The following is a 27839-nucleotide window of genomic DNA, read 5'->3' as shown; positions in this document are numbered from 1 at the left end:
TCACTGTTCCATGTCCTCCTCTGGACTGTACTGGGGTGTGGGCAGTTGAGTATTTCTGTTTTTCAATACTTTATACTTCTACTCCAATACACCTCAGAGGCAAATATTGTACTTTTTACTGCATTACAATGATTTGAAAACGTTAGTTACTAGTTACTTTGCAGATTTAGATTATTATTACAAAACATACGGTACATACTGTACATTGACCACTTAAAGGGATAGTTCACCCAAAAAAAATACTTTTTTTCTATCGATTAGTCACCCCATGGAGACAAACATGGAAATGTTTTAAGTTTTTGTCGCATTCCTAAGCCAATAATTTGATGACCAGCGGACCGGTAGGAGACACAAAGGAGACTCTTTGTGACTCCTACCGGAGCCACTGCCGGTCATCAAATTATTGGCTAAGAACTGTGACATAAACAAAAGAATATCCATGAATTCAAGTCTCCATGGGGTGACTAATCGATAGAAAAAACGTCCTTTTGGGGGTGAACTATCCCTTTAAGCCCTAAGTGGTTAATCTACCTACAAGCTCAGAGCTAGTAGATTGGCTGTTTTGGGGGAAAAAAAGGTTTTACAAATGTAAATATGAAATATCCCATTCATAATGAGTACTTTCACTTTGGTATTTAAAGTATATTTTGATGCCAATTGAATACAGGCCTTTTACTTGTAACAGATCATTTTTACATTGTGGTATTACTACTTTTACTGAAGTACTGAGTACTTCTTCCACCACTCTGAGTACTATGGGTGGGATCTTATTCCTGTATTATGGCCCAGAAGCATATTTGTCATGCTCTCATATCAGATCTATAAGCTCACAACGCGTCGCGCTGCAACGCGTCGTGAGCTTATAGATCTGATAATTCCGGCGTGTGCGACACCGCACGCTCTACTAAGTATAACTCAGCCTTTAACGGTCTGTGAGCTCTGAGGGATTGTTTGGCTTGAGAGAAGGATTAACCCATTCAGGCCGGGAACGCACCTGCGTGTCATTTTTAGATGTCTTTGGGCTATTCAAAAATAGCAGATCTACAAGCTCATAGCGCGGCACCGAGTGCCGCGCTACGAGCTTGTAGATCTGCTATTTTTGAAAAATCGTGAAAATCTTTGAATATATATATTTATTTATTTTTAAACTCAAATCTTTGCTTCTGGGGGATTCTACAAATGCCTTCTAAATCCTAACAGTTTTTTTGAAGAAAAAAAACGTTATGTTGCTATAACTTTTTCATGTCAAGGACCTCCCGAAATTGGCCGCGGACCCCCATCTGAAAATATTTGGTTCCAGGGAGGGACCCCCAGAAGCAAAGATTTGAGTTAAAAATGTATATATATATATATATATTCAAAGATTTGTACACATTTTCACGTTTTTTTCAAAAAGTTTGTAGATCTGCTATTTTTGAATAGCCCAAAGAAATCTTTGAAATGACACACGGATGCGTTCCCGGTCTGAATGGGTTAAAGCCTGGCCGGTTCCCTCCTCCTCGCTGCATTGCTCTGTTAGAACGCTATAATCACACAGATCAGATGATGAGCTCCTCTTTGCTTTTGTGCCGCGGATTTATTTTCCTTTTTATTCCACTTTCCTCTCTTACCATCCTGACTTTCTTTTGGCATGAAATGTTTTTATTTTATTGAATTTTTAACCCCAATGGTTTCTATGTCAAAATATCTTCTGTGCCACCGATGAAGAAGCTAGATCAGTGGAGCATCACAGTGCACCTGGATTGTGAATGTATGTTTCAGTGTGTCATTATCTATATTCACATCTCATTGTCTGGACATGTTAGACCGGTGCACCATGGCTCCACTCGGGAACGAGGCAAGTCGGGACGTAAGCGAGTTGAGAATGCATGCCACCATCCGGTTATGCAGTGTCCGTTTGACCTGTCTGTCTGTCTGTCTGTCTGTCTGTCTGTCTGTGTATTCGGTTTTTAAGTCTGACGTCTTTTCGTAGTCCGACGTCACTTCCGGGTCCAAGAGGCACCAAGCGCCGTCCACTCTTCATGTAGGAACCCGTAAATCTTTCTACAATAACCTCCTTTTTCAGAAAGGATCCATTGAGAGTTAAAAAGGTAGGCTAATATATATATGTATATAGATATTTATTATTATATATTATTATTATTAATATTATATATATATATTTTTTATATATATATCCAAATTAACGATTTCCTCTTCTCTTTGTCGTTGCCAGGAAAGCAGTAGAATGACACTTTAGTCGTTATTGTAGTCTCAGATCAGTTAAAACAGCGAGGGACACAGCACTGCGCATAGTGGCAAAATACACACTTGGACCCGGAAGTTGTTCTGACGGGGCGCATACAACAGAATAGCCTCGATATCCAGGCATTTTTTTTCCTTTTATCAATACGTTTTGAAGATCTCCTGATCAGACTGACTTCCCTCTCAGTGCATAATATCACTCCTTTGCGATACACACACACCGAGTTTGAAGTTGTCCAGTCGAGCGGTACTCCAGATATGCTGCTCACTCACTCACTCACTCACTCACAGAGAATTTATAGAGGGATTTATGCACATGTGTTGCCGTATTCTGAAGACTCACCTCTTCAGACTCCACCTTACAGCCCATAGCACTTGCGTAGACAGATGCCAGGTTCATCTGTCGACTAGGCACCCTATAGTTTGTATCGTTCCAATGTACATTTATTTTGTGATATTATAGTGTTTAGACTGATGATAGGTTCTCGGGTTTACCTATGATCCTCATCCTAGATGACTATTTCTATGCATTCGATGCATTGCCTCGCGTTTGCCTTGCTTGCTGTACATCGCTGTGGATTAAGAGAGTGTGCTAAAATGCTTAAATTGTAAAATTGTTGGCTTCCAGCCAGTATAAGTGCATAATGTTGTCCTGGTTGGTGTGACTTGTTCCCAGTGATGGAAAAAGTACTCAAATTCTTTACTTAAGTAAAAGTACCACCAATATTGCAATACAGAAATACTCTGTTACAAGTAAAAATGAAAAGTTTACTTGAGTAAAAGTACAAAAGTATTGGCATCAAAATGTACTTAAAGTACCAAAAGTAAAAGTACAAACATATTTGAAAATAGCAGATCTACAAGCTCACAACGAGCTTGTAGATCGGCTATTTTCAAACAGCCTATGTATAAAATAGGGCTAAAGTGGTTAATGTATGTTTTATAATATAATCATTTATATCTGAAAAGTAACTAGCAAGTAAAGTTTTCAAATAATTGTAGTGGAGTAAAAGTACAATATTTGCCTCTGAGCTGTAGTGGAGTAGAAGTAAAAGTATTGGAAATACTCAAGTAAAGTACAAATACCTCACAAAAGTACTTAAGTAAATGGACTTAGTTACTTTCCACCACTGCTTGTTCCACGTGTACTTTCATCTCCTCAGATGAACCCCGTGTCTAGTCTAGCGTCTGTATCCTGAGCGGCCCCCATGCCAGGCATCACGACAGGGCAGTGATGTTGTCTGTCTACACCCCCCCCCCCCCCACCTCACCCCCCCCCCTGTCTGTATAGCCTCTCCCCACATCTAGCACCCCCTGACATCTTTATGTCTGTCCTCAAAGCCTGGAGGGAATCTGTCTCTTTATGTCCTTTCTCACTTCCCCCTTTTCAGGACGGTGTATTTATGGCCGCAGTAAAAAGAGCAAAAGCCCTCTTTTGTCATTGATGGAACTCATTTTGATTAGGAGTCCAGTGGCGAGGACTCTGGTCACGGGGGGGCCGAGGCGAGGGGGCCTCCTGCTGCGGTGGCGTAACGGCGGTGTCAAAAAATGGCAGATCTTTGAGCTTATAGATCTGCCATTTTTTTGACGTGCAAAAGTACCAAACGTACCAAAAGTACCAAAAGTACCACGCTACTAAATATAAATCAGCCTTTAACGGCACATCTCATACAAAAAAAAAATCCTGTGAGATGGATTGGCCTACGCTGCTGGAAAGTAACTAAGTACATTTACTCAAGTACTGTACTTGAGTAAAAGTAAAAGTACTCAGTCAATATATCATGTACAAAGTACTTTTACTTTTGCTACTTTGAGTTCATTTTGATGCTAATGTAGGCCAAAAGGCATGGCGAGAGTATGTTTTACCCCGTCTGTCCATCCGTGTGTCCGTCCGTGTGTCCGTCCATCTGTCTGCGAGCAGCTAATCTCCGGCACCGTTGGCCCGGTTGCTGCGAAACTGTGCACACACACTCCCTGGATGCCATTTCAGAACCTCTGCCCCAAAATGTTCACATGGGCCTGTTATAGCGCAACCAGGAGGCCGATTTGTGCAAAACTAATTTTTTGATATTACTCCTACAGATTTTATCCAAACATCACGCAAATCGGTACACAGTACTGTATCTCTATAGTCTGTCCGATATTTCATATTCCATCCTGATTGGCTAAGGTTGGCTTCCAAAGTTTGCAGGATTGGTCCGTTTTGAACAAAATGTCTCAAATCATGAACGCAACGTGCAATTTCCGTGAAACTTTGCACACAAATTCCCACTAGGCCGGACATATTGGCCTATCATAGCGCCACCAGGAGGCCACAATAACCTACCTGACCTGGCGGAGACCTGTGCTCCGAGGAGCACTTTTTCTAGTTAATCAATCTGATTCAATTATGAATCATTTAAAAAATATATATAGTAGAGCTACAAGTTCACAATGCGTCACGATGCTGCACATTGTGAGCTTATAGATCGGCTATTTTTGTAAGTACTGTATAAAAAAATAGGGCTCAAAAATAGGGTGGTATCATCAATGATTACAGTGCAATAACATGATATTATGAATGAAATGCATTCTGCATAATGAGTACTTTTACTTTTTCTACTTGGAGTTCATTTTGATGCTAATACTTTGGTACATTTACTCGAGGCAAATTTTGAGTACAGGCATTTCAATTGTTATAGAGTATATTTTCAAATTGTACTTCTTCCAGCGCTGTGTAAGAGGTATATTGGCTTGGGGATGGAGGCCTGGCATCCAGTCTTGGCTATACTACGATATGAAACCATATTCACTGCAGCTCTTCAGAGTCACCGAGGCCAGAGAACGGCTGCTGACAAGTGGTTAGGCGTACCTTCAAACAGGATCGTCTTTTAATTATTCATATCCATTTATTTGATGTTTAACCCATTTAGACCGGGAAAGAATATGTGTCTTTGGCTATTCAAAAACAGCAGATCTACAAGCTCATAGCGCGGCACTCGGTGCCGGAGCTTGTAGATCTGCATTTTTTTTAAATCATGAACATTTGTGCAAATCTTTGAATATATATATTTTTAAAACAACAGCCAAATACATATAATATTGGGGGGCCTTGACATGAAAAAGCAACATAGTTGTTTTTTTTTAACTGTAGGATTTAGAATACATTTGTAGAAACCCCAGAAGCAAAGATTTGAGTTACACATTTTTGCTTTAAATATATATATTCAAAGATTTGCACACATTTTCACGATTTTTCAAAAATAGCAGATCTACAAGCTCGAGCTTGTATATATGCCATTTCTGAATAGCCCAAAGAAATCTAAAAATTACACACGGATGCGTTCCCGGTCTTAAGGGGTTAAACCCTCGCATTAGATTAGACCGAAGGAATTACCATCCCCGCTAAAGGATGTTTGCAACCTCTGTAAATTGCTTTGTTCTGGCAAGTCGACCCGAGTCCAAATCAATGGGCTGACTATACACAAAGAGCATTGTCTAGCAAGTAATGTCTTTTCAATTAGGAGGCGCTGGGATATTTAGCTGCTTCTCGGGATAGGTTGCTCTGTCTCCCTGATAGCTCTGGAGAGCAAGTAATTGATTAAATGGCTGTGAAACGGAGGTTAAGTACGGACCTATAGTGTGGCTGTGTCCTCCAAAGCACAGGAGTGCCCCCCCCCCCCCGCCCCCCCGACCCTATAGCGACAACTTGAATTTGAAACATTTTACTCAATTTCAATAATACCGTCCCATTAATTTCGTCCTCAACATATACAGTACAGTTGTAACCCAGCCTATGACATATCCGTGATTAATGTTCATGTCCTCATGTGACCAGTGTGGACGGACGGACGGACGGACGGACAGAAGGTGGCGATGACTCATATTTTCCTTCAGGTTGCATTAGTACCTTCCTGCTGGCTATAGGAACCCATTTAGCCACGCCTGTCTCTCTCACTCTCTCTCTCCCTGCAAAGCCTGCAAACCTGTGCAGCACGTTACAGATAAACCGTCCACGAGGAAATAAACTCCACTCCTCCACTCACCTTATTAATTTTGTCAGCTGTGTTTAATTTCAATGGGCTTACCGCGCCGCGCTGGCGTGTGTGCGTGTGTGTGGTTGTGCGGCGGTGAGTGCGGCTCTCTGTCATCGCATGGAGACAGCTCTCTGACCCACACTTAAAGCGCCTGTCATATCTGTAATGTATCTGTCCACTCGCTCTCAGCCACTTTACTCCAGCGGATGAGGAGCGCGCGCGCGCGGGGGGGGGGGGGGGGGCATTTGTAGTGCAAGGCTTTGCTTTCCTGATGTGGTTGTTAGCGGAACAACTATACTGAGTCACCCGAGCAGCTCAGAGAGTGGTTTCAGAACCAAGAAAAGAGCAGTGCAGCCAAGCTGAAAACTGTTTTGTAGTAAGCAGGGGGGAGTTCACGGTAAAAGTGGCTGCATTTGCAGCGCTTGGACATCATTATAACGAAAATAATATCTCTTTCACTCTCTTTCGGCTATTGGCTATTTTTGAGAAAAGTTACAAACATTTGGAAAAACTTTAAAGTATATTTTTATGCCAATTACTTTGGCATACTTTGACTTATTAATTGACTCAATTAAAACTTTTAATACAGGTCTTTTACTTGTAATAGTATTTTTATAGTGTGTTTTGGCTATTTTTACTTACTGCAGCACGACTTTTTAACAACTATATAAAATATTATATCCCACAAAATTATACAATTTATAGACTCGGGGGGGGGGGGGGGGGGGGGGGGTCCCTGCTAGAGGCTAATCTGTATTACCATGTATAGGGGAGTTTCATCCTGGCATTTGCCAAGGCACCAAGGCATAACTGCCAGTCAAAGCGAAGACTGACCAATCACAGCGCGTCCTCGCCGGACATGCTTGCAGAGACTCTTGGGTAATGAAGTCAAAAACTTTTGCCATGTTAGTTGTGTCCAAAGTGGCCACTGATACCCCAAACGACATAGTGCTGCTTTAAAGGACCACCTATCTTTATATAATTGGTCCTCAGACTCCTCACTAATGCTCATTTTTGTCAACTCACTCCGTGTCTCAGAGGAGGCCTGTGCGGACAATTCAGAAACCCGCCTACCAGTGACATCATCCTTAAGCAGGTTTGCAGGAATGCAAGAATATATGGCTTCTGTCTCAGTGCGCTAACTTTCCAGGAAGAGAAAGGCTGTAGTTTCTATTAGCTTGGATTCCCCATCGATGATGTTGGTAGGCAAGGTTTCTGAACTGTCCACAGCCCTCCAATGAGACGCAGAGAGTGAGTAAACGGAAATGGTGCCATCTTATAATCAGCATTAGTGAGAGAACCCATTACTGTACATGAAGACAAGGTTTGAAAATTGGTGAATTGCTCCTTTACTTAGTTACTTATGCTATAGTTACTACAGTACTAGGGATGCGCCGATATGGAAATTCTTGGCCGATACCGATATTTGTTTATTTCGTTTTTGGTGTTATTATTTCCCCCTTTTGTGCCAGGGAAACAAATACATCTTCATTATAAGAAATAACTGTTCAGAATCTGCAGAAACACAAAATAATTGCCTTGATGCAATTAACATTAACGAGGGTCAACGAGTGTCAGCTGGACAGTGACACACACACCTCAGCTGTGCTGAACTGAAAGTGACTGGAGTTAGTTAAAAAAAAAGCCCTTGAACATGACTGAAGACATGATAATGTTTACTGTGATTATGGAAAGGTTACATTTCATATCACAAACACCATAGAGTAAAAACTCCTGTAACTTTTGCCAATACCGATATTGACCGATAACGGCAAATATCGTCCGATACCGATATGTGGCCGATATATCGGTGCGTCCCTAGTTACTACGATCTACCACTGTTCACTACCACTCTAATCTTAACCCATTAAGACCTGAAGCCGATTCTACAAAATGTCTTCTAAATCCTAACAGTTTTCTGAAAAAACATATGATGCTATAATATCAATGGTTCATAGACTTCATTTCAAGGAACCCCCAAATTATGTATTTGGCCGCGGACCCCCATCTCAAAATATGTTGTTCCAGGGACCCCCAGAAGCAAAGATTTAAATAAAAAATGTTCGCTTTAAAATATATATATATTCAAAGATGTGCACATATTTTCACGATTTTTCAAATATAGCAGATCCGCTATGAGCTTGTGTATCTGCTATTTTTGAATAGCGAAAGAAATCGAAAATGACACAGACGTGTCCCCGGTCTTAAAGGGTTAATGAAGGACTATTCCTGCTTTATCAATCCTTCCATCTTATTTTTTTTCTGACTTAATCTTGCAGTCTTTCCTTTCTTTCTCCAGGCCTCTGGTGTGCTTTCATTTTGGCTGCATGGGGGCACAGAAGATGATGTCTCATTCACTTTTCGTTCTTTTTGGCTCCTTCTATTAGCTGGGTGGTTTCAGAGCATGGGTGAGATTCCTTTATTTCCACTGCACTGAGCAGGAATCACCTCTCTCGCCATGAGAAAAGTTGATTTTTACCCACGAAAATGGTCTCGCTGCAGAGAACAAAGACTTCTGTGAGGGGCGGGAGGGACGGAGGGAGGGAGGGAGGGAGGGAGGGAGGGAGGGAGGGAGGGGTGGGATGCCCTGGCTGACACTTTGACTAACGGAGATAAGAAAAAAAAATCAAAAGGCAATTCAACGCCGCTCTGATATGGAATGTGATCTTTCCACTGGCCCGTCTCCTCCAGCCGGTGAGAAGTTGAAATGTCAGGATTTCCATCATAAGGGTGTCCGTCTGAGGCCACGCACAGACCTCATCATTACAATGCACAACCCGGCCAGATGCTCTCTCTCTCTCTCTGAAACTAGAAAAATCACTCCCAGTGTGTGAAGTAAGCCGTGCCTTTGAGTTTATTTAATCCATTCAATCCGGAAACGCGTCTTTTGTGTCATTTTAGATTTTGGTCATGTTTTATACTTTGGCTATTCAAATAGCAGATATACAAGCAGTCCTCGGTTGTCCCTGGAACAACATGTTGATGGGGGTCGGCGGCCAAAAACATATAATTTTGGGGGTCCTAGAAATGAAAAAGTTTTGTTCCAGGGACCCCCAAAAGCAAAGATTTGAGTTAAAAATGTATCAAAAAATATATGTATTCAAAGATTTGCACAAATGTTAAAGATTTTTCAGAAATAGCAGATCTACAAGCTCATAGCACGGCACTTGGTGCCGCACTATGAGCTTGTATATCTGCTATTTTTGAAAAGCCCAAAGTATAAAATGATGGTTACAGCTAAAAATCTAAAATGACACAGATGCGTTCCTGGGTTGAATGGGTTAATTGAGCTATACAGTATATGAACTAGAGCAGGGGTCTTCAACGTTTTTCAGACCGAGGACCCCTTAGCTGAGAGAGAGAGATGAAGCAGGGACCCCCACTACATGTTGTATAACATTGTGCTGAAGATTTCATATATAGCTTCATAGACAGCACTGTCATCAGTGTTGTGTGTAAAGTTATAATTTATTTCTGTTGGATTCATGTTTATTTTCAAACATTTAACCACTTAAACCCTCAACTAAATGTGACCGTTGGCTCTGTACTTGGCCTGCTCTTTTTTTTCCCCTCTACACCAAACCTCTTTGCCGGAAATAGCAGATCTACAAGCACACAACGCCTTGCAGAATAGGGATTCTAGGGTTTAAGTCAGGGATGGGCAACTGGCGGCCCACTCAATGTGGCCCCAGGCCACATTTTTTTTCTTTTTCTTTTTTTCACTTTTGAAATCACGAAGAAAAACTAAGTAATCTAAACATATCCGAAATGGTGAACTATTGCCTTCAGCTGAACAGCTGTAGTAAGTTGATAGAAGCATTACTAAATGCTAAATGAAAACAAATAATAGTAGTTAATATCCCTTATTTATAACATATGTGACTATTATGGGCTTTTTGAGTAATGGGGTACTACTGGCGAGAGTGCCGATAAACAGGGGCGGGCTGGGACCAAGTTTTGTCAGCGGGGGGGGGGGTCCCTGCCGATAAACAATGTGGCCCCCCAGAGTGAGTGTGGAAATTTTGTGGCCCTCACCATCTACAAAGTTGCATCCTGTCTTACTCATTTCAATAGGCTGCTCAACACCGCCACTTGAAGCAAATCACACCCAGGAGTTGCAAATGCTGCTAATTAAAGATCAAAACATCAGGTTGCTGCTATAGCCTGCGTTGTGTGCGAGTGCTTGCGTGCGTCTTTGAGTGTAATGTCTACTGTCAAATACTGTCGTTCATTCTGATGGTGTTTTTCCTCTGTCACCATCACAGCACGTAGGGCTGTGCTCCCAAAAAAACAGCAATATAGGGCTGGACGATATGACTTCAAATCAGAATTACGATTATTATTAAGTGCAGTATACATATACTGTATATACTGTATATACAGTATACGTAAATAGTTTTATTTCAGGTGTGTCCATTTGAAGCTTTGGGCTCCATCCTGGTGTAAAATATGACAAGTAAGCAGTTGTTTACAGCTTCTTTCTTAGAAGTTTCTTAATACTCATTTAGACCGGGGGAAGTATCTGTGGCATTTTAGATTTCTTTGGCTATTCAAAAGTAGCAGATATATAACTTGTAGATCTGCTATTTTTGAAAAATCGTGCAATTTTTGTATATCTTGGAATATATATTTTTTGAAGTGAACATTTGTAAAATATTTAGTTCCAGGGACCCCCAGAATCTATGTATATATATATATATATATAAATATATATATATATATATATATATCCTTTTCATTTCTTCTTCTTCTCAGTCAGAGTAACAGTTCAGCTCCGCAGAAGTAAATGTGAAATAATGAAATGTCTAATTAGGTTCCAATAAGCATAACCATCAGTTCTCAGGCGTTGCTAAATTAGCTCGGTGCGCGAGCGTTTCCCCGATGCGACTCAAGCGGCTATTCATCAAGTATCTAAAAAATGCTACGCGGTAATAAAACATGGAGCGAGATGGAACGCCTTGCTCTCTAAACAGCTGCCTGTGGGCCAGGATCCTGCTGCTGCTGCACATCCAATTCAAAACACTGGTGATGACCTACAAGGCAATCAAGGACACGGCAACCCCCCCCCCCCCCCCCCCCACCACCTCCAGGATACTATGGCTGTCAGGTGGAAAACCTTGTATCTTCATGTTTCACATTTTTATGATTTTTTTAGTAAATTAACCCATTAAGACCCGAGGCCGATTCTAAAAATGTTTTCTAAATCCTAGAAAAATGTAATAATTAAAATAAAAATAAATAAATAAATAATATCTCAAAAATATTTTGTTCCAGGCACCCCCCAGAAGCAAAGATTTGAGTTACAAATGTTCCCTATAAAAATATATATATTCAAAGATTTGCACAAATCTTCAAGTGTTTAAAAAAATAGCAGATCTACAAGCTCATGAGCTTGTATATCTGTTATTTTTGAATAGCCAAAAAAATCTAAAATGACACAGATGCGTTCCCGGTCTTAATATATTTGTTGTGCAACAGTGTTGCACAAAAGTAGCGAAAATTTGCTGATTGTGAGCTTGTAGATCTGGTATTTTTGCAACTTTTAGGAACTCTTGAAAGTGAAAGGGAAAGACGTTAAGTCTGCCTGTGGGTTTTATGTATACTCAACCGAAGAAAACTATTGTTAAGAGCTTGTAACCCAAATAATAACTAAATTGGAACACATGGTTCTTCTTTCCAATTTCCTGAAAAATAAAGATTTTGGACTGTCAGGTTTCCACCCGACAGTGAGGATACGATCCACCCTACACCCCAACACCCCACACACACATAGATCAGCTAAACACAGGATGTCTGTCACTCCCTTCCTTCCCTATGATGACACCTGGGCCAACGCTCCCTAGCATCCTACACTCTTTCTCCCTCCTGGCCTCCAAACACAAAAAAGCAGTGGTGGAAAAAGTACTCACATTGTATTACTTTAAGTAAAAGTATCAATACTGCAATGTAGAAATACTCTGTTACAAGTAAAAGTCCGGAATTCAAAATTGACTTGAGTAAAAGTACCAAAGTATTGGTATCAAAATATACTTAAAGTACTAAACATGTATACAAATCTGAAAATAGCAGATCTACAAGCTCACAATGCATCGCATCGCGACACATTGGTATTCAAATATGGGAGACTGTAATTGGTAGTTAGTTGTAGGTCTAACCAATCGCGTCCAGAGCCATTCTTCTGATCCCGCCCCTTGGGAAAAAAAACGTCATGCCTCATAGAAGCACCAGACTCATATCCACGCAGCGACATAGTCTGGCCATGCGAGGCTAGCAGTGGAGTAGAAGTAAAAGTACTGGACATTGGAAATACTCCCGTAAAGTAAAAGTACCTAAAATTGTACTTAAGTACTGTACTTGAGTAAATGCACGTAGTTACTTTACACCACTGCTGTCTGGCCACTGTGAATGTGTTTGTTTTGCTCTGCAGTGCAGGCTGTGGTCTAGGGGTATATTGTGTGTAAAGTATACCGTTATGCGTACAGATTTGATAGTGTTCTCTGGGCCGAGATGCTGCGATGACACTGTGACTTTGTGTTAGTCACTCATGCATAGTGCAGGCCATTGTACAGGTGTATAGCACTGTATACCGCTGCTTCATTATAGATGGAGCTTTTTGTGATGTTATCTGCAGTGTGTGTGTGCGTGCGTGCGTGCGTGCGTGCGTGCGTGCGTGCGTGCGTGCGTGCGTGCGTGCGTGCGTGCGTGCGTGCGTGCGTGCGTGCGTGCGTGCGTGCGTGCGTGCGTGCGTGCGTGCGTGCGTGCGTGCGTGCGTGCGTGCGTGCGTGCGTGCGTGCGAATGTAATGCACATTGTAAAGCGCTGTATACCATAAATGCACCATTTTCCATGTATTCTCTGCACTTATTTGACATTTACTGTTTGCTGTGTGCCACTTTACTTACGATCGTGTTCTTTGCGCGTCGTTCTGGATAAGGGCGTCTGCTTAAGTGCCTGAATTATAAATTGTAAACATGTCCTACTTGTGTCTCTCTTCTCGGAGGCTGCTGCTGCAACCCAGGATGTAGTGAATCAAAATTGTATTTAAGTACAGCACTTGAGTACCGGTAGTTACTTTCCCTCCCCCTTGCCCAGGAGGCTTGCTTTGCCACGGGCCAGCCACGCCCTCGCGCCGTGACCCCACCCCCCTCCCCCTCTTCCCCACCATGTCCCCCTGGTCACCTCTCTGCTGTACATAATGTTAAGTGTGGTGCGGGGCGGGCAGCGCCTGCGTTGCTCCTGGCAGGGGCCAAGGCTGCCTGGCCTCTAATGGGAGCAGCGCTGTGTGAAATGCCTCATAAATAACCCACTCCATCCGGCAACGCATCTACAAATGTCTTCTAAATTATTTTTGAAAAAACGTATGCTGCTATTATCAGTGGTTCTCACACTTTTTTTCATGTCAAGGACCCCCCAGAATTATATGTATTTGGCCGCGGACCCCCATCTCAAAATATGTTGTTCCAGGGACCCCCGCAGAAGCAAAGATTTGAGTTAAAAATGTTCGCTTTGATAAAAATACATATTCAATGATTTGCACACATTTTCACGATTTTTCTAAAATAGCAGATCTACAAGCTCATAGCGCGGCACTCTGTGCCGCGCTATGAGCTTGTAGATCTGCTATTTTTTCAAAGAAGCCAAAGTATAAAATAATGGTTAAAGTGGTTACACACAGATGCGTTCCCGGTCTTAATGGGATAAAGCAGGGGTGGCCCCTGCCTCCCCCGGCCCACCCCGGCCCCTGCCTGGCCCTCCCCCCCATGGCCCCGGGCCCACGGCCTGGCCCTGCTCTGCTCTGTGGGCTGGAGGAGCTGGAACTATAGTGGAAGTCCGTCAGTGTTGAGGGAGGGAAGGAGGTCGAGACAGAGGTCAGAGAGTGCTGCTCCACTGGGCTGGGAAATGACTGGGCTGTCTGGAAACTGGATGGACCGATTGGCAGGCGGGCGGGCGGGCAGGCCGTGTGTGGGAGGCGGTGGTGGTGGTGGGTGGGTGATGGGGGTGACGGGGTGATGGGGGATGGGTGGGGGTGGCTTTTCTAACCATTTTAGAAGGCTTCCTTCAAAAAACAGCGCGGATAACCAGTTACAGGGATCACTGGGGGGAGCAGGCTGTTAAATACATGATGAGAATATATATGTGGGGAGCAGCAGGGCTAGTAGACAAGAGGTGTTCAAATGAGGATAGCACAATAGAATGGAATGGAATGGAATGGAATGGAATAGAATAGAATTGAGTGGGAACAATTTTTTCCACGTGTGGAAATTTGCCTTTGGATTCATGGCGGCAGATTTGAGATATAACTAAACACATCATTTTTTTTTTTTTTTTTGGCGGTGCAAAGCGTTTCTACACGTGACTCAGTGTGTCTGTCTGTCTGTATGTATGCATGTATGTAGCATGAACACCTGCCACTGATTACAACACAAACCTGCAACTGATTACAACAGGGCGGCACAGCGCGGCAGTCACACATGCGCCACTTAAACGGACATGCACACACTGGGCGGCGCCGTCCACAATCACGCACACGCACACACACACACACACACACACACACCCACACACCCACACACACACACACACACACACACACACGTCACTTATAAACGTACGCGTATACACACACACACAAACGGAGTGATGCAGCGTGCATACACTCGATACAGTATCTCGCTCGGAGCATAAACAAGAAAGAGAGAGAGAGAGAGAGAGAGAGAGAGAGAGAGAGAGAGACACGCCCCTACCTGTGATGGTGACAGAGGCTAGCCCCTCCTCCCCGAGCAGCGGATTGGTCAGTCGACAGCTGTACGTGCTGTTGGGCTCCAGCGCCACCGTCAGCACGCTGTGCACGCTGAACAGGCCGTCCTCGTTGGCCACCAGGGAGGTGGTGACGTTGTCCGTCAGGTTGCGCCCCGCCCCGTCCTGCCACAGCACGTCCGCCTCGGGGAAGCCGCCGTACGACACGCACGTCAGCGCCACCTCGTCGCCGGGACGCAGGTTCGACGCCGGGTCCAGCGTCACCACCGGCTTGGTGTAGGGGGCTGTGTAAGGAAGGACGGTTATTGTAGGTCAGTGCTTCTCAAACGTTATCGTGCCAATGACCCCCAAATTGATATGCATTTGGCTATGGGTACTATTCATCTGAAACTATTTGATGGCAGGGACCCCCTGTACAAGATTTGTGTAGTCAAAACGTTTAAAAGAAATATTCAAACTTTTTCAAAAATGTCAAGATCTTTTGGGGAAATAGCCTATCTATAAGCTCACGCGCGTTGGAGGCGTGAATTTAACTGTGGCTCACGAGTAAGGTTCGTACAACGCGCCATGAGCTTGCAGATCGGCTATTTTTGGTGTAGATGGGAGAAAAAAGCGGTCCAAGTACATAGCCTACTCAGGACCTGTTTCCTAAGTCTGGAGGCTCCGTGCCTGTTCGTTCAGAACAACAGTGAGTGTGTCTTTAAAACTCAGATGTCCTTTGATGTCATTTTCTCTTTTAATCTTTGTTCCCGTCCCGTGCCATATTTCCATGTTTAATAACACTGTTAGATATTTGGAGAAGATGGATGTGCATTAGGGGGTGTTAATGAAAGACATTCTCTCCTCTTTCGCTGGGGGAGAAGAGGGAAAACAATGTCTCTAACGGTGACAAATTGGATCCATTTTATGCATTAGATTTATAGATGGGGTATTTTTAGCCGGGCATTCTGCTGTTAACGTCGCAGACTTCCTTTCCTGCTGCGCTCGGAGAAAATGAAAGGCCAGCCTCAATGGAAACCCGCCTGTCCATCAAACACAGAGCTGGGGGAAGTTAGTGTGTAGTGTTTGTGCGTGCGTGCGTACGTGCGTGCGTGCGTGCGTGCGTGCGTGCGTGCGTGCGTGCGTGCGTGCGCGTGTGTGGTGGAAGAAGTACTCCGCTTTTGTACTTAAGTAAAAGTATCAATACCACAAAAAGTACTGATACAAGTAAAAGTCCTATACTAAAAATTTTACTTGAGCAAAAGTACAAACGTATTGGCACCAACATAATACGTCCCAAAAGTCAAAGTACTCATGTATAAAGTATTGAAAAATGTGACATTTCTCAAGTAAAGTAAAAGTACCTCAAAATGATACTTAAGTACAGTACTTGAGTAAATGTACTTAGTTACTTTCCACCACTGTTAGTGTGTGTGCCACATTAACGCAAAAGCAGCTCAGGCAAACCCAAAGCCGTGCTGCGATTGGTTGTGGGAATAACGCAGCCTCTCTCCACCACTTCCATGCAAGTAGGTTCACCTCCAGGGAGAGGATGACTTCTCACCTCCACCCCAATCTCATCTCTGTCGGGTGGAAACCTTGTATGTCCAATGAAAATGGATATTCCAATGGATCCAATGCATTTATTATTTAGCTACTTGTTAATACTTTTATTTGGTTCAATATTTATAAACCCCACTTAAAACCCACTTAAACACTTTCACTTTAACTAAATAAAACCCACTTAAAACACTTCCACTTTAAAGAAATTTCAAAAATACCATCAGAATGAACAGCGGGAGGAAACCTCATAAATCCAAAACTGTTACTTTTCAAGATTTAAATTCAGAAATGGCAAAAGTAGCAGATCGACAAGCTCAAAACTTGTATGATCGTGAAAGGCATTAATTAACGAAAAAAACATACAAAGTTGAAAAATGGAGATACAAGGTTTCTGTCTATATATGCTAAAGTCTGAACTGCATCTTGAATCCGGACAATTTCTCCTCAATCATGCACCCACATCCACATCCACATCCACTACCCCCCATGTCTCCTTCCAGCCTACAGGGGGCAGTAAGGAGCGGCTCAGTGGTGTATTTCCCAACCTGTGGCCCGGGGCCCACTGGTGGGCCGTGATATTGCAAGTAGGCCCCCAAATAATTGTCAAAACGGCAAGAAAATTTTTAATAACAGCATAATAACGGCAGAAACCTCCAATCTCTTTTTGCGTTCTTTCGTAAATTAACACATACTACAACAGTGTCACACAGATTCACAGAAGCATCAAAAGTAGCAGATCCACAAGCTCAAGTTTTGAGCTTGTATATCTGCTGCTTTTGCTATTTTTTTTATTTGAATCTTGAAAAGTAAGAGTTTTGGACATATGACGTTTCCACCCGACAGAGACGATATTTAAAAAAAACGTTTTTTAAACGACTACGTTAGTTCCATTGATCTAAGCCGGAACGCAATCTATTAATTGATCATTAAAACAAGCATGCTCTGGAAATGCACGCGGCCCACACATCTGACCACTTAACAGCCGTTTGGCTGCGAACAAGTCAGTACAAGTTACAGGTATGGTGTGTGTGTGCTATGAAATGTGAGCTGACCATAATCACAGTCATATCATGTTCATATTCCATCATATTCAAGGGCTTTTGGAGAGAAATGAGACAGACTCCAGTCACTTTCAGTTTAGAGCACTGCAGAGGGGAGATATGTGTCTGTGTCCAGCTGATGCTCGTTGACACTCGTTAATGCATCAAGGGAGGCAATTATGTTTCTGCACTGTCAAATAGGTCTACATCTATTCTAAGATAGCATCAAGGCCAAAGCTTTTTTTGTTTTACATCTTTCTTTTCTTTTTTAACGGTTAACCATTAACTGTTAGTATTAACCACCAATTTCTTAACGGTTAACGGTTGGCCATCACTATTGTAGGTAGTACAGTCAAAGGTTAAGCTAAAATAATAACATAAAAAATACACAAGGGAGCTTGTTTCCATTGTGGTCCATTGTACTCAATTCATCAGTAATACATAATAATGCAAACGATACAATGCAATACAAATGGAGGAGGGGTGGGGGTCGGGTCATTGACATGAAAAAGTTTGAGCGTTGTGCCTCAAGAAACTATAGGGTCCCAGGTAAACCAAGAACCTTAATAGCATCCAGTCTAAACAATTCTACTATGGAAAAAGCAGTGGGCCCTGCTCCAGGAGAGGTAGGGAACAGGCTGGCGTAGCAGAGTGTCTGGGGAGCAGGGGGTTTAGAGAGAGGGGAAGCAGAGCATCAGGATGTGCAGCAGATGATGATGCAGTCTGTGGGATCTTAACCCTTTCAGACCGGGAATGCATACTGTATGTGTCATTTTAAGATTTCTTGGCTATTCAAAAAAAGTGCAGATATACAAGCTCATAGTGCGGCAGCTTGTAGATCTGCTATTTTTTGAAAATAATAATAAAAATAAAAAACTTTGAACATCTGAGGGTCCCTGGAACAAAATATTTTGAGATGGGGGTCCACGGCCAAATACATAATCATTCTTGATGGTCCTTGACATGAAAAAGTTTGAGAACCACTGATATTATTATAAGAACATAATGTTTAAAAAAAAATGATTTAGAAGACATTTGTAGAATCCCCCAGAAGCAAATATTTGATTTAAAAATGTTCGCTTTAAAAATATATATATATTCAAAGATTTGCACATATTTTCAAGATTTTTTCAAAAATAGCAGATCTACAAGCTCATAGTGCGGCACTCGGTGCCGCGCTATGAGCTTGTAGATCTGCTATTTTTTTTAAATAGCCAAAGAATGACACAGATGCGTTCCCGGCTCGAATGGGTTAAGCCGTGCCGCTATGCTAAGCTCCCTAAATATAATTAACAATTTAATGGGAATCATGTCAAACACTTCCACTTCTCCCTCGCCGGCCATAATCTAGCAAAAAGCTCGGCACGCTGCTGCTCTCTCGCCACCTCGCCTGCCTTGCCCTCTCTCTCTCTCTCCCACCACCAACCTCCACCCTCCAGCGGTGGAAAGTACATTTACTCAAGCACTGTACTTAAGGGATAGTTCACCCCAAAAAAATGCTTTTTTCTATCGATTAGTCACCCCATGGAGACTTGAATTCATGGACATGTTTTTGTCACATTCATAAGCCAATAATTTGACCAGCAGACCGGTAGGCAGCGGTTCCGGTAGGAGACAAAAAGGAGACCACTGACGGACGGTCATCAAATTATTGGCTTAGGAATGCGACAAAAACGAAAAAATATCCATGAATTCAAGTCTCCATGGGGTGACTAATCGATAGACGCTGCGCTTGTTGTTGTTTTTTGGGTGAACTATCCCTTTAAGGACAATTTCCAGGCGCTTATACTTTAAATGAGTATTTCTATAGTTTCAATAGTTTATATTTCTACTCGACTACATTTCAGAGGTACTGTAAGTATTGTAATTCCTAAAACGTATAGTCCCAGACAGTCCTTGATTCTTATTGACTGAGTCCCATGCTAAACCACGTGATAACACACACACACACACACACACACACCTTCTAGGATCTTGTTTACAATAACCACAGTGCCGTTCCATGGATGATGTATTACCGTTCGGGATTGAGTTTTTCATATAGCAAGGTAAGAGGAGCGTGCTCTTTTCCCTCCTGTGTATGTGCAAGCCTTTACAACAAAGCAATACGCCAATAGAGGTCGTGGCGATGCCGCTCGCCGCCTTCCATTTTTTCTTCCAGTTTGTGCCGACGGTCACAGGAACTCCTTTGTTCTTTTCAAAATCTTTTTATTATTAGATTTGTTTGAATATTCCCCAGGGGGAGTCAGATATGCTTTTTTTTCGGACAGAAGTGATTGAAAAATAAATAAAAAGAGAAGCAGCATTCAGTTTTTATATGCACCACATACGTATCTGGAACAAACAAACTAAAAAATAAAAAAAAAACTTTCAATTCCAAGACGGCCACTCTTACCTCCCTGAGCCACCGCCGCCACTGTGCAGACAACTTGCAATGCCTGCTACAAATCTCACTTCTTTTAACCCATTTACACCGGGAAAGAATCTGTGTCATTTTTAGATTTATTTGGCTATTCAAACGATTTGCTCACAATTTCACATTTTCAAGTTTTTTTTTCAAAAATAGCAGATATACAAGCTCATAGCGCGGCACTCGGTGCCGCGCTATGAGCTTGTATAATATCTGCTATTTTTGAAAAAAAAAAAAAAAAAAAAAGTGAAAATGTGCGCAAATCTTTGAATATATATATTTTTCAAAGCAAACATTTGTAACTCAAATCTTTGCTTCTGGGGATTCTACCAATATCTTCTAAATCCTAACTGTTTTTTTTTTTTTATGTATCTGGCCGTGGACCCCCATCTCGTTGCAACAGAGTTAAAAATGTTCACTTAAAAATATATATATTCAAAAGATTTGCAAAAGAAAATCACTATTTTTCAAAAACATCAGATCTACAAGCTTGTATATCTGCTATTTTTGAATAGCCAAAGAAATCTTAAAATGGCACAGATGCGTCCCCGGTCTAAATGGATTAAGTCACTGGGCTTTATGAATATTGACAAGCAAACAAGCACGCACATCCACTCTAAAGTGCCAGGTGAAGGGAAGAAAAATAGACTACAAAAGTTTGAAAATTGATTTTCTTCCAACTATCGTACGTGATGTTTGGAGCCCAGGTGTCTGAGGGAGAGAGCCACCCAGGCTGGAATGGTGGAAGAAAACACATTTAAAAACTTTTGGAGCATGATATGGTGTGCAGACTCTTATTTAGTGTGGTTGCCCTAACAGGGCAACCAGACTATTGTTATAGATAAACTTTATACTAGATAAACTTTATTTTGCTGTGCTACTCCTCCCACAATTTCGTGCCACATGTCAAAATGACCGGCTTCACCGGCAATGCAGGGCTTGTACTTTGCTAAGAGATAGGTTGTATAGTTTAATTGATATTGATTTATTAGTGCATTAAATTTCCCCATCCACTTTAATGGGCAAATGAAAAAACTCAAATTCAAGTATTTTTTTCCTCAAAAACCGTAAGGGCTAGAGTTACAAGACTTGGAGGGGAGGTTCATAATTCAGTGTGAAATTATAAAAAAAAATGGAAATGGGGAGAGAGATGGGGAGTGACATGCAGCGAAGGCCGCCGGGATCGGGACTCGAACCCACGACGCACTGTCAGGCTACTTTGGAGCCTAGGTGCCTGGACCGCTAAGGCAGTGGTCCGGGCCAGGATTCAAATGCAAAAAGTATCGAAAGCAGCAGATCTGCAAGCTTGAAACACGGCGCAAAGCATTACTTTTGATACTTTTGTGTGACACTGTAGTATGATCAAGTAGGGCGTTGATTTACAAAAAAAGTTTAAAATAAGGAGATAAGAGGTTTCTGCCCGACGACAGCAGCAACGATAACGGGTGTCAGTCAGGCGGGTGTAGTACTCGTACCTGCCACCAGCAGCAGCAGGGAGGCGCTGCTGTAGTTCTGCAGCACGCTGACGAAACAGGTGTAGCTGCCCTCGTCCGCCACCTCCACCCGGCGCAGGAGGAGCGAGGCGTTGCCCGCGCCCAGCCGCGGCGGGAACAGGGCGGTGCGGTTGGCGAAGCGGGCGGCCTGGTCGGCCAGCTGGTCCTGGCCCTCCCGGAAGCCGTAGACGCTGCGCTTGGTGTCCGTCAGCTGCCAGAAGACGCTCAGCTCCGAGAGGTTGACGGAGGGGCCGGAGAGGCCGCTGAAGGAGCAGTTGAGGGTGGTGTCCCTGCCGTACAGCGCCACCACTGGCAGGTCGGGGACGTGCACGTCCATCATGGCAGCTGGGAGAGGGGGGAGGGGGGAAAGGCAGAGAGAGAATTAGGAGCTGTGATCGTATTGATTGCTTTTTCGATGCATCGAATAACCGTGAAGCGTATATCAAATGAATTGATTAACCACTTAGTGAGATAGTTCACTCTATCGATTAGTCACCCCATGGAGACTTGAATTCATGGATTTTTTTTTGTTTTTGTCGCATTCCTAAGCCAATAATTTGATGACCAGCGGACCGGTAGGCAGCGGTTCCGGTAGGAGATACAAAGGAGACTCTTTGTGTCTCCTACCGGAACCGCTGCCAGTTATCAAATTATTGGCTTAGGAATGCGACAAAAACTAAAAAATAACCATGAATTCAAGTCTCCACGGGGTGACTAATCACTAGGAGAAAGAAAAAGTCATTTTGGGGATGAACTATCCCTTCAATTTAATTAAATCATTTAATCCTTAGTTTTTTGCGTTATCCTTTTAGCCTTAATGTCTGACTGTACCACCGTGCTGATTGTATTTCTGACTAATAAAGTATTCAATCAATCAATCAATGTCACACAACAGTGCCAAGGAAAAAATGCAGAAATTGCAGCGTGTCACAACGCATTGTGAGCTTTTAGATCTGCTATTTTCATTACATATAGAAAAAAAAATAGTTTGAAGATTTTTGACAATAATGGCATGCCCAAAATAGGGATTGGTTATTAATCGATCATTATAAAAAATTATTGATTATATTTTTTGGTTAATCACTTAAAATTCATTGTTTGATAAACGGTTGCACCCCTAAATGTAGACGTTAGAAATGTCAGTGAAGAAAAGACTAGTTGCAAATCACGACCAATACCAGTCATTTAAGCAACCAGAAGATGTTGATCCTAAAATATCAGAATAGTTTGTTTATTCTAAACTAACTGAAGTCTGAATCAGGGCAAGTATAATAGATAATCAGAATACAGTAAGTGGTCACCCGTAGAAGATGAAAAATTGAGCTGAGCATTGAGCTGTGTTTCAAAACATCCACCACCCCTCTGGGAGTAAAGTATTGGTATTTGGCTCAAGTCTGGTAAAAAAGAAATAATAAAAAAAAAAAACCCTGTCAACAAGAATCAGTGTTACAGTACTAATTGTATCAGTGTGGGCTGTGCTCAAATGTACTTAACTAGAGAGGTCCACTCAAATTCAAATGTACTTGACAAATAATGAGGGATTTCATACAGTTTTTTTTAACCCTTTAAGACCGGGAGAAGCATCTGTGTCAATGTTAGATTTGACTTAAAAAGCATTATTTTACACTTTGGCAATTCAAAAATAGCAGATCTACAAGCTCATAGCGCGGCACCGAGTGCCGCGCTATGAGCTTGTAGATCTGCTATTTTTGAGAAATCGTAAACATTTGTGCAAATCTTTGAATATATTATATTTTTAAAGCAAACATTTGTAACTCAAATCTTTGCTTCTGGGGGTCCCTGGAACAAAATATTTTGAGATGGGGGTCCGCGGCCAAATACATATACATTTTGGGTCCTTGACCTGAAAAAGATTGAGAACCACTGACATAGTAACATATGTTTTTTCAAAAAACAGTCAGGATTTAGAAGACATTTTGTAGAATCGGCCTCAGGTGGTTAATAATGGGTTAATAATGTAAGCTGACTGCAGCAGAAGGATGCACTTTGCTTGTACACAGTATACTGTACAAGAGTATGCTGTGTTCTCAAAGTGGAGTCCAGGGACCCTCAAAGTTCATTGAGTGGGCTCTAAATGGTGATCTTGTACATTTATTTTTGAAATGTTTTATGAAATATTGAAAATAAAAATGGAATACATTTCCCATCTTTTAACACAGATATTCTGTTATGGGGTCCCTGGCACAACATTTTCTTTTTTTTTTCAGATGGGGGTCAGCAGCCAAATATTATTTAAATTTGGGGGTCCTTGACTTGAAAAAGTTTGAGAACCTCTGCTTTAGATAACTTTGCCTCCTGGGAAAATACTGAAACAGAACAAGAACACCTGTATGCTTTACATACAGTATCTTCACATGAGATCAAAGCAATCATCACATTGTAATTGGAATGAAAGCCTCTTCACTTTCATTGTGTGTGTGCATGCTAAATAAAATAATAGCAAAAGTAGAAGATCTACAAGCTCAAATCGAGCTTGTGGATCTGCTGCTTTTGATTCTTTTGTGTGACGCTGTAGTATGATCAAGTAGGGGGTTAATTTACGAAAAAAGTCAAAAAGTACAAAAAGTTACACAAAAAAAAGAAAAAGTCAAAAAATACTAAAAGTTTGAATGTGGAGATAAGAGGTTTCTGCCCGACAGCGACGATATACAACAAAGACAACAACAGCGTTGTTACCTTGAAGATCAGCTCGGCGAGCGACACCACGGAAATGTTTGGAAACTTTTGAATCATTTAGATTTTTTTTAACATAAATCTTCTCTTCTGTGCGTCCCTGGCACAAACCATTTACAGATGGGGGGGGGGTCTGCGGCCAAATACATTTGGGGGTCCTTTTGGGGGTCCGTGGCATGAAAATGTTTGAGAGCTAATGGTTTTCAGTGTAGATTGGGGGTCCCATGAGACCAAAAAAAAAAAGGTATCAAATGGGGGGGGGGGGGTCCGTGGTCTAATGCATAACATACTCATCATCATTAAAGTTCAAAAGGCAATCACTGTTCTAATCATAATGGTAACACCCCCACCCCCCAAATAATTAATTAATTAACAAAAGTAAAATAAATAAATATGAAGGACCACCACATGCCCCCCCCCCCTTCCTGTTCTTGAGCGCTGCCTGTCTATCACACACAGTACAGCAAACAATGGCAGTGAAATGGGTTTGATTAACGTCGCAGGGAGCAAATTATTGCACCTCCATTGCTGCGGTGGTGCAATAATTGCTTTTCCCATTAACAACAAACAAGTCTTTCATCTGAAGGCCTAATTCACGGACGGCTATTTGCTAAGTCAAGGCAGAAGCTATTTTCGTAGACGCACCAATGCAGCCAGTCCTTCCTCACAAGAGACCACATTACATCACCCCCCTCCCCCCCAATGTAGTCATCTGTAGGCACACTGCCCCCTGTTGCCTCACAGTGCAACTGCAAGCTGGGGGTGAAAGTGGAAGTACAGCATAATGCTGTCTAAACACCTACGGCTGCAACTATACATTATTTTCTTAGTGATTATTCTATCAAACACATTTTTTAAATTAATCGTATGATCGAGAAGCATGTTTTATTGTTATTATTATTATTATTTGTTGCTGTTGGGCGTTTTTGGGTAAATTAATACCCTACGTGATCATACTAGAGCGGCTCAGAGTGTTCCCACTAAGGAAAGTAGGCTTACTAAGTAGGCTCAACATCTCAAAACTGTCTTTGTTTTGGTGAGTAGCGAAAGTGTATTTTTAATTTTTACTACAGTCGAGAGGCTGCGCTACCGGGGGTATGCATGCGCGCAATGGCCAAAAAAGTCACATAGCGAAGAGGAGAACTCCTTCTAACGCTATGGACCAGAGCTAGGTCTAATGCAATATTACCTTTAAATGCTAAAGGTTGTGGTAACAGTGTCAGAACATAGCGAGCCCACTGCCTCAGATTCAGATAGTGGCTGAGCTGTCTAGAAAGCAGGCCTGAGTCGAATATCAATGCTCGCTACAGTCTGTCTGTGTGTCTGTCTTTGTGTGTGTGTGTGTGTGTGTGTGTGTGCGCACTAGTGCTTACTGCTTACATTAGACTGCATATTTGTTGTATTTGTGGGCGCGTGCGTCAATACGCAGACAGGCACTTAGCCTGTCTGCAACTGGTGGAATAGAGGTGAGATGTCAATGCTAGTGCAGCTCAGGAATCTGTTTACCAACAAGCCACGCATGTCAGCCTGTCAGCCTGTCAGACAGCACCATGCAGCTGCTCTGATCACCCCCACCTACTGTCTGACTCAGCGTTTCCCAGCCTTTCTTTCCTTGGAGCCCCCATCCTTCTTACATCTGACACAAACTGTGGCAGCCCACACGTGCAAATGCGCACAATCGCACGCACGCACGCACACACACACACACACACACACACACACACACACACACACACACACACACACACACACACACACACACACACACACACACACACACACACACACACACACACACACACACACACACACACACACACACACACACACACACACACACACACACACACACACAGCCCTATACTTCTCGTACACCGAATAGTGAAAATAGCTGATCTACAATACAAGCTCACAACACGTCACAATGAAACTTTTGGAAAATCGAGAATATATAAATTATTTACTATTCTTGATGACAACCAAAAGATAAATTTATACATATTTAAAATATGTATAAAACAGACACTTTAACCCTATTTTATACTTTGGCTATTCAAAAAATAGCCTATCTACAGGCTCACGCAAATATCCGTGGCAAAATACATGTCGTGACTCGTCTATGTCGGGCGGAAACCTCAAGTGTCCAAAACTGTTTTCAGGATTCAAATTCAAAAATAGCAAAAGTAGCAGATCGACAAGCTCACAACGCGACGCCTAGCGCGACGTTTCAAGCTTGTGGAGCTGCTACTTTTGATGCTTTTGTGCGATGCTGTAGTATGATCAAAACAGTTTGAGAACCACTGGTACAGACAGCCAGGTGATGAGGGGCCAACTAATTCAAATTTTTTATCCCACGATTTTGTAACCCATTTTTTCACCCAGTGCCAATTGCCTATGTAATCCTGGGCGCTACTCTCCCTCTGCCAGCCTACGGAGAGCCCAGAACTGAGCTCATGCCTCCTTCAATGCATGAGGAGCTAGCAAGCCGCTTCTTATCACCTGACAGGGGGGAGTTTCCCCGGTAGGACGTAGCGCGTGGAAGAAGGACCTTTCCCCTCCATCAGGCGCCCCGGCAGGGGGTCGAGCCATCTTGACGGAGAATAGGGAGCTAGGGAGAGACCCGAAAATATCAGTCGCGCGGCCGTCCGTCCGCTACCAAGTGCCGCGCGCGGTGATGGTTTTGGTGGGACGGGGGGGACGAGGGGCCAGACTAGTGCAGCAGCCTGTAATGAGTTTATTTCAAACGTGGGGCTGTGAAAGTGCCCCGGCTCTGTCTCGCAAGCACTCAAACGTCGCCGGGGCCCATAAACCCAAAGTGCAGCGCGTAAATCCCCACAGCCGGGCCTGCTGTCTCGTCTCGCCTCTCCTCTCTCTCTCTCTCTCTCTCTCCGGGATCCTGAGCATCTCTTCATCGGCTTCCTGACGGAGAGCCACCCCCCCTCACACACCCCCCTTACCTCCTCCCTCCCCCCTGACTCCCCCCCGAACGAAGCTTCTCCTCGCACAGGGAAACACCATCACCGAGGGTCTGGCTCGAGGGCACACAGCTCCGCCATCTTCTTATCGTCGATGTCGCCGGGCGGGAAAAACCTTGTATGTACCAACACAGCTACTTTTCAGGAAATGGAAAGAAGAACCTGTGTATTCTAAATAGCAAAAAATAGCAGTACAGGATCACAGAGCTTGTAGATCGGCTATTTCTTTTGCTACTTCTGTGTGACACTGTAGTATGACGAAGTACGGCGTTAATTCACTGGGGAGAAAATACGTTGAAATATGGAGGTGAGGTTTCTGCCCGACGACAGCGACGTTATGCAAAGAATTGATCAGCCTCTGCTCTTGACATTCTTCTCTTTCTCTCTCTCTCTCTCCCTCTCTGTCTCTCTCTTTCCTTTTTTGAAATGTTTTATTATTATCATATAACTGAAGGAGGACGGTCGATCACACTTCGTACTGTGGTTCACCCTGACCGAGTGCTGGTCCTTAAAGCTCTGACGGAAAAGGACATCATTGACGCATTGTCCATGCCATCTCCTTCTGGAGTGATAGAAACCTGCACAACGTTCTCTCTCCCAGTCTGTATGGTAACTAACCGGCGTTAGGCCCTCTGTGTTGGCACTGCAGTCCTCCCAGGGCTGAGCTGG

General features: G+C 42.9%; 1 protein-coding gene across 1 annotated transcript in view; it reads right to left on the bottom strand.

Moving 5' to 3' along the window:
- Positions 1 to 27839, bottom strand: part of cd276 (CD276 molecule) — a 199916-nt gene that overhangs the window by 131804 nt on the left and 40273 nt on the right. Inside the window, exons 3-4 of the mRNA XM_080437751.1 lie at positions 21484 to 21846; positions 15004 to 15300 (exon numbers count right to left, since the gene is read on the bottom strand). Coding sequence (XP_080293877.1) covers positions 15004 to 15300; positions 21484 to 21846 — 660 coding nt within the window. The remainder of the gene's footprint in view (positions 1 to 15003; positions 15301 to 21483; positions 21847 to 27839) is intronic.

Source organism: Gymnoscopelus braueri, assembly GCF_963280865.1.
Source record: "Gymnoscopelus braueri genome assembly, chromosome: 1".
Classification (NCBI taxonomy): Eukaryota; Metazoa; Chordata; class Actinopteri; order Myctophiformes; family Myctophidae; genus Gymnoscopelus; species Gymnoscopelus braueri.
This window is presented reverse-complemented; position numbering and strand designations above follow the sequence as displayed.